The sequence below is a fragment of the Phyllobates terribilis genome, unplaced genomic scaffold (assembly GCF_046119375.1).
Source record: "Phyllobates terribilis strain yellow unplaced genomic scaffold, ASM4611937v1 Scaffold_1__5_contigs__length_1240528914, whole genome shotgun sequence".
Classification (NCBI taxonomy): domain Eukaryota; kingdom Metazoa; phylum Chordata; class Amphibia; order Anura; family Dendrobatidae; genus Phyllobates; species Phyllobates terribilis.
Window position 1 is genome coordinate 105,416,856 of NW_027362761.1, and position 15,189 is coordinate 105,432,044.

The following is a 15,189-nucleotide window of genomic DNA, read 5'->3' on the forward strand; positions in this document are numbered from 1 at the left end:
ATTGCTGTGTGCACGATGTAGTGGTCACTCCATACACAGCCCTCACATTGCTGTGTGCACGATGTAGTGGTCACTCCATACACAGCCCTCACATTGCTGTGTGCACGATGTAGTGGTCTCTCCATATACAGCCCTCACATTGCTGTGCGCACGATGTAGTGGTCTCTCCATATACAGCCCTCACATTGCTGTGTGCACAATGTAGTGGTCACTCTATACACAGGCCTCACATTGCTGTGTGCACGATGTAGTGGTCTCTCCATATACAGCCCTCACATTGCTGTGCGCACGATGTAGTGGTCTCTCCATATACAGCCCTCACATTGCTGTGTGCACAATGTAGTGGTCACTCTATACACAGCCCTCACATTGCTGTGTGCACGATGTAGTGGTCTCTCCATATACAGCCCTCACATTGCTGTGCGCACGATGTAGTGGTCTCTCCATATACAGCCCTCACATTGCTGTGCGCACGATGTAGTGGTCTCTCCATATACAGCCCTCACATTGCTGTGCGCACGATGTAGTGGTCTCTCCATATACACAGCCCTCACATTGCTGTGTGCACGATGTAGTGGTCTCTCCATATACAGCCCTCACATTGCTGTGCACGATTTAGTGGTCACTCCATATACAGCCCTCACATTGCTGTGTGCACGATTTAGTGGTCACTCGATACACAGCCCTCACATTGCCATGTGCACAATTTAGTGGTCACTCCATATACAGCCCTCACATTGCAGTGTGCACGATTTAGTGGTCACTCCATATACAGCCCTCACATTGCTGTGTGCACGATTTAGTGGTCTCTCCATATACAGCCCTCACATTGCTGTGCACGATTTAGTGGTCACTCCATATACAGCCCTCACATTGCTGTGTGCACGATTTAGTGGTCACTCGATGCACAGCCCTCACATTGCCGTGTGCACAATTTAGTGGTCACTCCATATACAGCCCTCACATTGCAGTGTGCACGATTTAGTGGTCACTCCATATACAGCCCTCACATTGCTGTGTGCACAATGTAGTGGTCACTCTATACACAGCCCTCACATTGCTGTGCGCACGATGTAGTGGTCTCTCCATATACAGCCCTCACATTGCTGTGCGCACGATGTAGTGGTCTCTCCATATACAGCCCTCACATTGCTGTGTGCACAATGTAGTGGTCACTCTATACACAGCCCTCACATTGCTGTGTGCACGATGTAGTGGTCACTCCATACACAGCCATGAGGCGAGCACATCTATCTGACTCTAGCGCCATTGCACTGCCCATCCCCGGGCTGCATGCTATGCTGGCACTGACAGGCCCACATTGTCCTGAGTGAAGCCCACGTCACACCTCCCGCTAGCACAGGACGGACAGACAACCAGCTGGGAGTGCAGGAAATGAGCGCTTGCCCCTTAATAGGGCGGGGCTAGTGACCGTGACGTCAGGGTGTCCCTGCATTAAGGCATGCATCTGATAACAGCATCACAGGATTACAGGGAAGCGGCGGCTGGAGACTAGAATTCCCCCGCAGTCCTGCAGAGCAGCCGCGGCCGTCCTCGGTGACCATACCGCTGCTCCCCTCATTCTGTGCGCCGTCTGCTTATCCGCCACCATGTCTGTAGCGGGGCTGAAGAAGCAGTTCCACAAAGCCACTCAGGTAAGAGAAGGCTCCATCAGCAGATCTGTGCCGGGCTGGGGGTGGTGCTGCTTGTCATTCAGTACGCTGCTGAATGTCATCTGATCGCACTGTGCCCTCCACCTATGGCACCCCGCATTATGTAATGTGGCCGGCTGCAGGGAGGATGGGGTTAACCCGATCGGAAACCACAAGTCTATTTATATCATGGGATCAGCTCTGGCCGTGATCTATTCTGTGTACTGGCCTTTCCAGTAGGACATCAATGGGCACATCAGTATTTCCCAGGAGGGAATCCCCGGGTGTATAGTGTCTGCCCTAGCAGCCATCATCCGTACAGGGCGAGCACTGGGGCCAGCTACCATGATGGGCATCCCAGATGATGGGCAACCCAGATGATGAGCATAGGATGTGGATAGATGCCAAATGTAGGGGTTGTGTAATCTACCAAATTATTCACTTTAATATGCGGATATGGTAGTCCAGGGATCGTGTAGATTTTTCTAATTTGGTGGCAAAAATTGCTCTTTAATATGAGCAATGGCTGAGGTGTTCCAGACTGTGACTGCATGCTCTGAAGGGAATGGTGTAATATGATGCAACACTGGAGATTGGTCCGTGATATTAATGGAATATATATATATATGTGTGTGTGTATGTATATATTGTGTACTTGTGCCCCCGGGCTGGTAGCATGCAGATTAAGGCATGGTAAGTAGCCCTGCAGGAGGATTACTGGAGGCTGGAGAGCCATGATGTTGCTGGGGAGACTTGGATCTGGTACCGGGGGCTGGAGAGCCATGATGTTGCTGGGGTGACTTGGATCTGGTAGGGGGGGCTGGAGAGCCATGATGTTGCTGCTGGGGAGACTTGGATCTGGTACTGGGGGCTGGAGAGCCATGATGTTGCTGGGGAGACTTGGATCTGGTACTGGGGGCTGGAGAGCCATGATGCTGCTGGGGAGACTTGGATCTGGTACTGGAGGCTGGAGAGCCATGATGCTGCTGGGGAGACTTGGATCTGGTACTGGAGGCTGGAGAGCCATGATGTTGCTGGGGAGACTTGGATCTGGTACTGGAGGCTGGAGAGCCATGATGCTGCTGGGGAGACTTGGATCTGGTACTGGAGGCTGGAGAGCCATGATGTTGCTGGGGAGACTTGGATCTGGTACTGGGGGCTGGAGAGCCATGATGCTGCTGGGGAGACTTGGATCTGGTACTGGAGGCTGGAGAGCCATGATGCTGCTGGGGAGACTTGGATCTGGTACTGGGGGCTGGAGAGCCATGATGTTGCTGGGGAGACTTGGATCTGGTACCGGGGGCTGGAGAGCCATGATGTTGCTGGGGTGACTTGGATCTGGTACGGGGGGCTGGAGAGCCATGATGTTGCTGCTGGGGAGACTTGGATCTGGTACGGGGGGCTGGAGAGCCATGATGTTGCTGCTGGGGAGACTTGGATCTGGTACTAGGGGCTGGAGAGCCATGATGTTGCTGGGGAGACTTGGATCTGGTACTGGGGGCTGGAGAGCCATGATGCTGCTGGGGAGACTTGGATCTGGTACTGGAGGCTGGAGAGCCATGATGCTGCTGGGGAGACTTGGATCTGGTACTGGAGGCTGGAGAGCCATGATGCTGCTGGGGAGACTTGGATCTGGTACTGGAGGCTGGAGAGCCATGATGTTGCTGGGGAGACTTGGATCTGGTACTGGAGGCTGGAGAGCCATGATGCTGCTGGGGAGACTTGGATCTGGTACTGGAGGCTGGAGAGCCATGATGCTACTGCCGGGGAGACTTGGATCTGGTACTGGGGGCTGCAGTCCTCATTGCTCGCCTATGGGATGCACCTACAGAGGTGACCTCAGCTCCTTCCCGAATGCCAAGACTTCATGCAGAGCTATCTGATAACAACTGCATTATTAACCAGCGTGCTGGATTGGGTAGCTGGGTGCTCTTCTGTAGGAAAGGACGCCGTCTTGTTGCTGTGCCTTGTTTTTTCCATCCAGATATGAATAATAAAGCCCAGCATATGCATTTTACACCCTGGCAGAAGGGAGATTTCCTTTTCAGCTTGTGGTGCTGAAACTGAGCTGGAAACCTTTCCCCCTCCATTGTATTTAACACATTAATTATATTTGACATTACCAAGCCTCTCTGTGTGGATGACTCTTTTTTTTTTTTTTTGTGACAAAAATAGAAGATTGTCTCCCCTAGCAACCCGGGGAAGTGACAAAACCTGCTAAAATATACCATATGGTGTTAATATAGCGAGCGCCAGCTATTGGCTGCACTGTATGTGACTGATGCTTGCGTGTTTCATAATACATTTTTACTACATTTTTTAATGTATTAACCATTGACACACTTGGGTAGCTGCATCACTACTTTTAAGGTTCTGTTTACATGTCCAGTAGCTATTTACATCTTGGGATCCTAAAAAACATAAGAAAAATTCTCCATTACCGGATCTGTTCATTTAAATGGGGATGGAATAAGATGTCTTCTGTTTACCTCCTTTCCAGCTGCTATGTTTTTTAGCTAAAAGAAATGTAGGCTGCAGAATTTATTTTGGGTCTACCCCCCAAAAAAATAAAATAAAATAAATAAAAATAAAAAAATATATACAGGATGGGCCATTTACAGTTATATGAAAAAGTTTGGGCACCCCTATTAATCTTAAGCTTAATGTTTTATAAAAATTGGTGTTTTTGCAACAGCTATTTCAGTTTGATATATGTAATAACTGTTGGACACAGTAATGTTTCTGCCTTGAAATGAGGTTTATTATACTAACAGAAAATGTGCAATCTGCATTCAAACAAAATTTGACAGGTGCATAAGTATGGGCACCTCACCAGAAAAGTGACATTAATATTTAGTAGATCCTCCTTTTGCAAAAATAACAGCCTCTAGACGCTTCCTGTAGCTTTTAATGATTTCCTGGATCCTGGATGAAGGTATTTTTGACCATTCCTCTTTACAAAACAATTCCAGTTCAGTTAAGTTTGATGGTCGCCGAGCATGGACAGCCCTCTTCAAATGATCCCACAGATGTTCAATGATATTCAGGTCTGGGGACTGGGATGGCCATTCCAGAACATTGTAATTGTTCATCTGCATGGATGCCTGAGTAGATTTGGAGCGGTGTTTTGGATCATTGTCTTGCTGAAAGATCCATCCCCTGCGTAACTTCAACTTTATCACTGATTCTTGAACATTATTGTCAAGAATCTGCTGATACTGAGTGGAATCCATGCGTCCCTCAACTTTAACAAGATTTCCGATGCCGGCATTGGCCACACAGCCCCAAAGCATGATGGAACCTCCACCAAATTTTACTGTGGGTAGCAAGTGTTTTTCTTGTTTTTCTTGGAATGCTGTGTTTTTTTGCCACCATGCATAACGCCTTTTTGTATGACCAAACAACTCAATCTTGGTTTCATCAGTCCACAGGACCTTCTTCCAAAAAGAAATTGGCTTCTCCAAATGTGCTTTTGCATACCTCAGCCGACTCTGTGGCGTGCTTGCAGAAACGGCTTCTTTTGCATCACTCTCCCATACAGCTTCTCCTTGTGCAAAGTGCGTTGTATAGTTGACCGATGCACAATGACACCATCTGCAGCAAGTTGATGCTGCAGCTCTCTGAAGGAGGTCTGAGGATTGTCCTTGACTGTTCTCACCATTCTTCTTCTCTGCCTTTCTGATGTTTTTCTTGGCCTGCCACTTCTGGCCTTAACAAGAACTGTCCCTGTGTTCTTCCATTTCCTTACTATGTTCCTCACAGTTGAAACTGACAGGTTAAATCTCTGAGACAGCTTTTTGTATCCTTCCCCTGAACAACTATGTTGAATAATCTTTGTTTTCAGATCATTTGACAGTTGTTTTGAGGAGCACATGATGCCACTCTTCAGAGGAGATTCAAACAGGAGAACAACTTGCAAGTGGCCACTTTAAGTAGCTTTTCTCATGATTGCATACACCTGGCTATGAAGTTCAAAGCTCAATGAGGTTACAAAACCAAAAAAAGTGCTTTAGTAAGCCAGTAAAAAGTAGGTAGGAGTATTTAAAATAAGAAAATGATAAGGGTGCCCATACTTATGCACCTGTCAAATTTTGTTTGAATGCAGATTGCACATTTTCTGTTAGTACAATAAACCTCATTTCAAGGCAGAAACATTACTGTGTCAACAGTTATTACATATATCAAACTGAAATAGCTGTTGCAAAAACACCAATTTTTATAAAACATTAAGCTTAAGATTAATAGGGGTGCCCAAACTTTTTCATATAACTGTATATGGATACACCTGAATTAAATGAAATGGGAATGGTTGGTGAATAGTACAAAGTAATGTCTGGAAGAGCCAGCCTTGCCTAGCACCAGCTGTAAGTACTGTAGTAGGAATAAGATGACATCTCACTTTCCAAATTTTAAATTAATAAAAGAGTGAATGGTATAGGAGAACCCAACAGGTACTTTGATGGGCAAAGTCTCGAATAAGTAAAAAAATATGGTTAATATAGAAATTTTCAATGCGGATATACAGTACAGACCAAAAGTTTGTACACACCTTCTCATTTAAAGATTTTTCTGTATTTTCATGACCATGAAAATTGTACATTCACACTGAAGGCATCAAAACTATGAATTAACACATGTGGAATTATATACTTAACAAAAAAAGTGTGAAACAACTGAAAATATGTCTTATATTCCAGGTTCTTCAAAGTAGCCACCTTTTGCTTTGATGACTGCTTTGCACACTCTTGGCATTCTCTTGATGAGCTTCAAGAGGTAGTCACCGGAAATGGTTTTCACTTCACAGGTGTGCCCTGTCAGGTTTAATGGTGGGATTTCTTGCCTTTATAAATGGGGTTGGGAGCATCAGTTGTGTTGTGCAGAAGTCTGGTGGATACACAGCTGATAGTCCTACTGAATAGACTGTTAGAATTTGTATTATGGCAAGAAAAAAGCTGCTAAGTAAAGAAAAACGAGTGGCCATCATTACTTTAAGAAATGAAGGTCAGTCAGTCCGAAAAATTGGGCAAACTTTGAAAGTGTCCCCAATTGCAGTTGCATAAACCATCAAGCGCTACAAAGAAACTGGCTCACATGAGGACCGCCCCAGGAAAGGAAGACCAAGAGTCACCTCTGCTTCTGAGGATAAGTTTATCCGAGTCACCAGCCTCAGAAATCGCAGGTTAACAGCAGCTCAGATTAGAGACCAGGTCAATGCCACACAGAGTTCTAGCAGCAGACACATCTCTACAACAACTGTTAAGAGGAGACTTTGTGCAGCAAGCCTTCCTGGTAAAATAGCTGCTAGGAAACCACTGCTAAGGACAGGCAACAAGCAGAAGAGACTTGTTTGGGCTAAAGAACACAAGGAATGGACATTAGACCAGTGGAAATCTGTGCTTTGGTCTGATGAGTCCAAATTTGAGATCTTTAGTTCCAACCACTGTGTCTTTGTGTGACGCAGAAAAGGTGAACGGATGGACTCTACATGCCTGGTTCCCACCATGAAGCATGGAGGAGGAGGTGTGATGGTGTGGGGGTGCTTTGCTGGTGACACTGTTGGGGATTTATTCAAAATTGAAGGCATACTGAACCAGCATGGCTACCACAGCATCTTGCAGCGGCATGCTATTCCATCCGGTTTGCGTTTAGTTGGACCATCATTTATTTTTCAACAGGACAATGACCCCAAACACACCTCCAGGCTGTGTAAGAGCTATTTGACCAAGAAGAAGAGTGATGGGGTGTTACGCCAGATGACCTGGCCTCCACAGTCACCAGACCTGAACCCAGTCGAGATGGTTTGGGGTGAGCTGGACCGCAGAGTGAAGGCAAAAGGGCCAACAAGTGCTAAGCATCTCTGGGAACTCCTTCAAGATTGTTGGAAGACCATTTCCGGTGACTACCTCTTGAAGCTCATCAAGAGAATGCCAAGAGTGTGCAAAGCAGTCATCAAAGCAAAAGGTGGCTACTTTGAAGAACCTAGAATATAAGACATATTTTCAGTTGTTTCACACTTTTTTGTTAAGTATATAATTCCACATGTGTTAATTCATAGTTTTGATGCCTTCAGTGTGAATGTACAATTTTCATAGTTATGAAAATACAGAAAAATCTTTAAATGAGAAGGTACATCCAAACTTTTGGTCTGTACTGTGTGTGTATATATATATATATATATATATATATATATATATATATATATATATATATATATATATATATATATCTTTTTTTTTCTATGATTTTATCTGTTAAAAGGGTTATCCAGGATTTTGCTTATTTTTTGCTATGGGTCTAAGAAAGTGCAGACAGGTGGTTGCAAACTACCTGCCTATTCTGCCCGGTGCCAATATCTACCAGTGCACAGCAATCACAGACCACTCCTGCCAGCGATTCTGTAGCTTCCCATTACATCACTTTGACATGGCAGCGTCTTCTCTTCCCCTCTATTCTGTTGACAGAATGTCTCTGCTGATGTCATCCTGATTAACAACCAGCTCCCCACTGCCTAACTGCAGGGAGCCGGCTGTCAGTCAGCATGATGTCGGCACTGAGGCCTCATCATCAGAGCAGAAGAGAAAGAGCTGTTCTGTTCATGTAAGGTCAAATGATGCGGCAAAATCGCCAGCAGGAGCGGTCCTTGACTGCGGTCCTTGATTGCTGTTTGCTGGCAGAGATCTGCACTGGGCAGAACAGGCAGGTAGTTAGAAACTTAGCCCTATAGCAAAAAAAAAAAAAAAGCAAAGCCCAGGATAACCCCTTTAACAGATCTGTACTTTTAGCACACTGTGCATGCCTAGAACTCTAGAGACATCTCAAGAAAGAAATGATCCTTTACAAACGGAACAAAAACAGATGCAAAATGAACACCAAAGTTTTAAACTGTATGTGTTAGAAATGGATGACAACGGGACATGTGAACAGAGCCTTGCAGAAAAAAGTAACTAGTAGCTAAATAGCTAAGGCTTTATTTACATCATATTCCACTTGTTTGTCCAGGAATAAAGGAATAAATGACCTGTTACAGCCGTTATGCAAACAGAGGCTGAGGGGACCCATTGAAAATTACGGGGTCCAATTGGCATCCTTTTACATGCAAAACTTTTTCCAATCTGAAAAGAGAACATTCAGACCCAATAATAGGGCCTCTTCGCTTCCATTTGTATAACTGATGCATTGAATAACTTATTCTGTCTGATCCTAAGATGCACCTGTCAAACGGCCTGTCCGAACAGACATATGAGCAGAGCCTAAGACGCTCCACATTTACCAGTGAATATTCTAGGAAGAGAGCATCTGCCAGTGCCACACACGTGTGTGATGTTATGCCTTGTATACTACAAAAGCTCCATAAAACTCATCTAATATTGCACCTGCACCCTTGTCGTGCCGCTATGTTCTATATGACAGCCCTCCCTTGGGAGTACGGACCTAGATGCATCTGTATCCTCTGTATCCCTCCTGCTTAGACCACTGGTCACCTACAGAATGTTTCTCTTGCTTTCAATAATGATGTAAGTGACACCTTGATGTAGGTGCCCTAACAGACTATCCATGTACAAACAGCTTCTAAAATGATCTGAAGGTCCAAAATCTGAACCATGGTCAGTATGACTGTAAGGGTGTGTTTACAAGTGACATTTTAACAGCGTTTTTTTTTCTGCATCAAAAACCAATAGATGTGTATGATGAGTTTTTTGCACGGTTTTCACTTGCATTTGAATAGGGTGAAAGAGCTGAAAGAATTGACATGCTTCATTTGGCAAAAAGCGCAGAGAAGAGAACGCAGCATGTGCATAAGATTTCAGAAATGTCATTGATTATGCTGGTACTTTCAGCACTCTGTATTTTACACACCAAATACACTGCGTAAAATACGCAGCAAAAACGCTACGTGTGAACATACCCTAAAGCGAAACCTGCCTTTGTAAAGTGCTAACTTGACACTCAAAGAATGACCATTTGCATTTTAATGTAAAGACAACTTGCTTTTCATATGTTCAGTCTTTTGAATGTCTTTTAACTGTTTCAAGTTTCCAAAAACGTCAAGCGGTTAAAAGAAGGGAGCCGACCATTCTTCAGGCGGCTTCTGCTCTGAAAACCACGCAATGCTGTCCAAGCGAAGGCTAAAAAGACGCCTTTAAGACGCCTCAGTGTTTTGCCACTGTTTTAACTTGAAGAAATGCTAGCAGTGTCTTCATTGTTGAAAGGAGGTAAAAAAAAAAAATCCAGAAAATGCCAATAAAAAAGATGATCCAAAAACACAAAAAAAAAACAATGGCCAAAAAACATTGGAAAAACGCTCTGGAAGCAAACAAAAAAATCTAAAAAAAGATTCTTCAGAAAAAAACAAAACGTTGGTGTTTCCTGAAGCATCTTCCTCTTGAAAAAGTTGTTCCTATACCTCCCAATGTAACAGAAATAATAGATAGAATTTTGATACAATTTTGCAACGAGGGATTAACAAACTAAGAGATTTTTGTTAAAAATGGAATTTATGGATTGATAGATTTACTCCTAAACTAAGTATAAATGAGTCCATTGATTAAAACTGGTTTAATGTTGATTGTATGATCAGATTGTTTCTTATGCTGATTGATCCAACTTATGTGTACTGCTTCCTGTATTATTTCCCCATATATTCATTCTACCCTAACTTTCCAATTTATTTTCTCCTATGTTACCCTATTCTTACCTTATCTTTCCTTATTATAATATAAATCAATAAAAATATTTGAAAACAGAAAAAGTCGTCGGGTTCCCACACATTAAAGAAAGTGTCCGCTACTTTTACAGTGATGCCCTAGGGCATCAATGTATGATCGGCCGGGGTCCCGCACGCGACACCCCCACTGATCAGCTGTCATCAGCGGCGGCCGCCGGCCGGAAGTGCTCCCCTGCGGGGCTCCGCCGTCAAGTGGTACTGGCCGCCATTGTGTACTGCACATTCGCCTCCCATTCAATTGAATATGAGAATAGAATCATAGAATCATAGAATCATAGAATGGTAGAGTTGGAAGGGACCTCCTGGGTCATCTGGTCCAACCCCCTGCTCAAAGCAGGATTCACTAGATCATCTCAGACAGATGTCTGTCCAGCCTCTGTTTGAAGACGTCCATTGAAGGGGAACTCACCACCTCTCGTGGCAGCCTGTTCCACTCATTGATCACCCTCACTGTCAAAAAGTTTTTTCTAATATCTAATCTGTGTCTCTGTAGCGTCGGCGTCCCTGCCCTCTGCTAGGCAGGGACGCTCTTCCCCTCACCTCTCTGCTCCGAGCCCGGCGTCCCCCTCCCGCTCTGCTGGCAGCGCGCGCTCCTTCCCGGCCACTGTGCTTAGGGCGCGCGCGCGCTCCCTCCCTCTTAAAGGGGCCGCGCGCGCCGTCCTAAGGAGTCCCCAGCCAATGGCCGGAGGACTTCACCATATATAAGGCACCTCCTCCAAAATGGAGGTGCCCGAGCAATGTTGTTGCACTGTTCACTACTCTGCTTCAGCCCTCAGGTCCCGTTGCCAGTTACCTGCCAGTTACCTGCCAGTTACCTGCCAGTTACCTGCCTGATTCCTGCCTGATTCCTGCCAGAGTCCTGCCAGTTTGCTGTCTGTTTCCTGCCTGATATTCCTGCTACCTGCTTGCTAGCCTGAGGTCCGACGGTCTGCCTTCCTACTCCTGTCAGTCTGTCTATGGACCAGCCTGCCCGCTCACCTGGGAGCGCTCCTCTGCTACCTGCCTGCTAGCCTGCCTGGAGGCTCCGCCGTCACATGCTGTGACCACCTGCTATTCCAGAGACTCTTGCCCGCTCACCTGGGAGCGCTCCTCCGCTACCTGCCTGCTTGCCTACCTGGAGGCTCCGCCGTCACGTGCTGTGACCACCTGCTATTCCAGAGACTCTTGCCCGCTCACCTGGGAGCGCTCCTCCGCTACCTGCCTGCCTGCCTACCTGGAGGCTCTGCCGTCACGTGCTGTGACCACCTGCTTTTCCAGAGACTCTCGCCTGCTCACCTGGGAGCACTCATCTGTCATCCGCCTGCTAGCCTACCTGGAGGCTCAGCCGTCACAGGTCGTACCTACCCTATACTCAGAGACTGTCCCGGTCACTTGCTGTGACCTCCTGCCCGTTTACCCAGAGACTGCCCCAGTCACTTGCTGTGACCTCCTGCCCGTTTACCCAGAGACTGTCCCGGTCACTTGCCGTGACCTCCTGCCCGTTCACCCAGAGACTGACCCGGTCACCTGCTGTGACTGCCTACCCGTCTTCCCTGGTCGCCACCCGCTCCCTTACAAGGACCGCCCCCTTGTATAGTAGCTCAGAGGTTCCGCCTACCAGACCCGTTACAGTTTGCTCGGGCCATGGAACCCGGTGGCACCCAAGCTCCCTCGCTCTCGGACCTGTGTCATGAACTGTCCCGTCAGAGGTCCCAACAGGAGTCCATCCTGGGTCACCTGCGGAATGTCAATTCTCGCCTGGACACTCTGACTGCTCCGCCAGCAACCTCCGCCAGTGCCATGACTCGCAATCCGGCAGCTCCACTGCCCACTAATACCATGGTATCCTACCCCGGACCCCGGCTTTCTGCACCTCCTCGCTTCGGAGGCGACTCCGCCCAGGCTCGGGGCTTCATAAATCAGTGCACCCTGCACTTTGAACTATTGTCCCACCAGTTTAACTCCGACCGGGCCAAAATTGCTTTCATCATGTCCCATCTCACCGGGGAGGCCCTGGCCTGGCTAAATCCTCTATGGGAGAGAGGAGACCCCCTGGTGTCCGACTTGCCTGCCTTTCTCACGGCTTTCCGGAAAGTCTTCGACGAACCCGGACGGAAGACCTCATCCGCATCATCTCTGCTACGCCTCCGTCAGGGAAGTCTCACCGTGGCCCAATATGCCATACGGTTCCGTACCCTTGCCTCGGAGCTGGCCTGGGATAACGACGCTCTGGTATCCGTCTTCTGGGAGGGTCTGTCCAGCCGTATTAAAGATGAACTTGCCGGTCGGGACATTCCTACCACTCTCGATGACCTAATAACTCTTGCCACCCGGATTGACCTACGGTTCCAGGAGCGTGCCAAAGAGGTCACCCGTGAGAGGAGGTTTCCACGTCTAGCTCCTACCTTTCAGAAATCCGTCACTCCCTCCGTTTCTCCCCAGGTACACTCTCCTGAGCCTATGCAGGTCGACCAGACCAAGATGGTCAAAACCCGTCAGGACTTACGCCGTGCCGAGGGGAGCTGCTTCTACTGTGGCAGTAAGGAGCACCGGATCCGTACCTGCCCGGAGAGGTCGGGAAACGCCTGTGTCTAGGTTCGCTGAGAGAGGTCGACCTAGACAAGAATAAATCCTCTCCATCTCTGCTACTGTCAGTCTCTATTATCTGCGGGGAGAATCGTTATTTCGAACTAGCCCAACTTGACTCTGGAGCGGCCGGGAATCTTATTTCACAGTCCCTGGTAGAAAAATACCGCATTCCCACCAAACCTCTGGCTGTACCATTATCTGTCTCTGCGGTGGATGGGGGCCTCTTACCACGTCCCATCCAACTCCTCACCGAATCCATAACTCTGCAGGTGGGAATGCTGCATTCTGAGAGCATCTCTTTTCATGTTCTGCCTGGACTCTCTCACGCCCTCTTACTAGGTCTACCTTGGCTCCAGAGACATGCACCCGTGCTTGACTGGCAGACCGGAGAAGTCCTTCGCTGGGGACAGGACTGTCATAAGACTTGTCTGGTTCCTGTTCATCCCGTCCGTCCTTCTCCTACCCCAACTAATCTACCTGGACTTCCGATTCCCTATTGGTCATTTGCTGATGTCTTTAATAAAAAGGAGGCAGAGACATTACCCCCTCATAGACCATACGACTGTCCTATCGACCTGCTACCCGGTACTACTCCTCCCCGTGGGCGTATTTACCCATTGTCCGCTGCTGAGACCCGGTCGATGTCCGAATATATTGAGGAGAATTTGGCCAGGGGATTTATCTGGAAATCTACCTCCCCGGCGGGAGCAGGCTTCTTCTTCGTAAAAAAGAAGGACGGCTCTCTCCGTCCCTGTATAGACTATAGAGGCCTTAACCAGATCACGGTGAAGAATAAGTACCCCCTTCCGCTCATTCCAGAATTATTTGATCGCCTGAGGGGGGCTAGAATCTTCACCAAACTGGACCTCCGTGGGGCGTACAACCTGGTTCGTATCCGTCAAGGGGATGAATGGAAGACGGCATTCAACACCCGGGACGGCCACTATGAATATCTGGTAATGCCCTTTGGTCTCTGTAACGCTCCTGCCGTCTTTCAAGAGTTGGTCAATGACATCTTCCGGGACCTTCTCTACTCCTGCGTTGTGGTGTACCTGGACGACATCTTGGTCTTCTCTCTGGATCTCCAGACTCACCGGAGGGACGTTCGTCAGGTCCTGCTCAGGCTCAGGCAGAACCACCTCTTCGCTAAATATGAGAAGTGCCTCTTTGAGCAGACCTCGCTTCCGTTTTTGGGCTACATTATTTCTCAGACCGGCCTACGAATGGATCCAGAGAAACTGTCTGCCATCGAGAAATGGCCCCGACCGGAGGGGTTGAAGGCCATTCAGCGGTTCCTGGGCTTCGCCAACTATTACCGCCTCTTCATACCGCACTTCTCTTCCCGGACTGCCCCAATTTCCGCGCTCACCCGTAAGGGTACTAATCCCAAAGAGTGGCCGCCCGAAGCAGAGGAGGCTTTTCTTTCCTTAAAACAGGCCTTCTCTTCCGCCCCGGTGCTGCATCGTCCGGACGGCAACAAGCAGTTCTTTCTGGAGGTTGACGCCTCCTCCTCTGGAGCCGGAGCTGTACTTACTCAAAAATCTTCTTCCGGGAGGATGGTAACTTGCGGCTTCTTCTCCAAACTCTTCTCCTCTTCTGAACGCAATTATTCCATAGGAGACCGAGAGTTATTGGCCATCAAGCTGGCATTGGAGGAGTGGCGTTACCTACTCGAGGGGGCTCTTCATCCGGTAATAATTTACACTGACCACAAGAACTTGGCTTATCTCCAGCATGCCCAGAGACTTAATCCGCGCCAAGCCCGGTGGTCCTTGTTTTTTGCTCGCTTTGATTTTGTTCTACATTTTCGCCCGGCTGACAAGAACATCAAAGCAGACGCCTTGTCCCGATCCTTTCTGGTATCTGATCTCGAGGAGGAACCTAAACACATCATCGATCCCGCCAGAGTAATGCAGGTGGCTCCCGTGAGTCTAAATCGTCTCCCTCCCGGTAAGACGTTCGTATCGGTACCTGATCGGGAGAAGATCCTACACTGGGGTCATTCGTCTAAACTAGCTGGCCACGCCGGTCAGCAAAAGACCCTCCAGCTTATTTCCCGGCACTACTGGTGGCCTAACCTGCGCAAGGATGTAATAGACTTTGTTTCTGCCTGTGTGTCCTGTGCCCGCAACAAAGTTCCGAGACACCTGCCAGCCGGTCGCCTCCTTCCTCTGCCAGTACCTGCTGCCCCCTGGCAGCATATAGCGATGGACTTCATAACTGATCTTCCCGTCTCAGCCGGTT

The 15,189-nt window shown here is 47.8% G+C and overlaps 1 protein-coding gene across 1 annotated transcript in view; it reads left to right on the forward strand.

The window, feature by feature from the left end:
- Positions 1-1,396: 1,396 nt before the first annotated feature.
- The window catches only part of SH3GL2 (SH3 domain containing GRB2 like 2, endophilin A1), a 202,963-nt gene continuing 189,170 nt past the window's right edge, over positions 1,397-15,189 (forward strand). Inside the window, exon 1 of the mRNA XM_073665453.1 lies at positions 1,397-1,655. Coding sequence (XP_073521554.1) covers positions 1,611-1,655 — 45 coding nt within the window. The 5' untranslated portion in view covers positions 1,397-1,610. The remainder of the gene's footprint in view (positions 1,656-15,189) is intronic.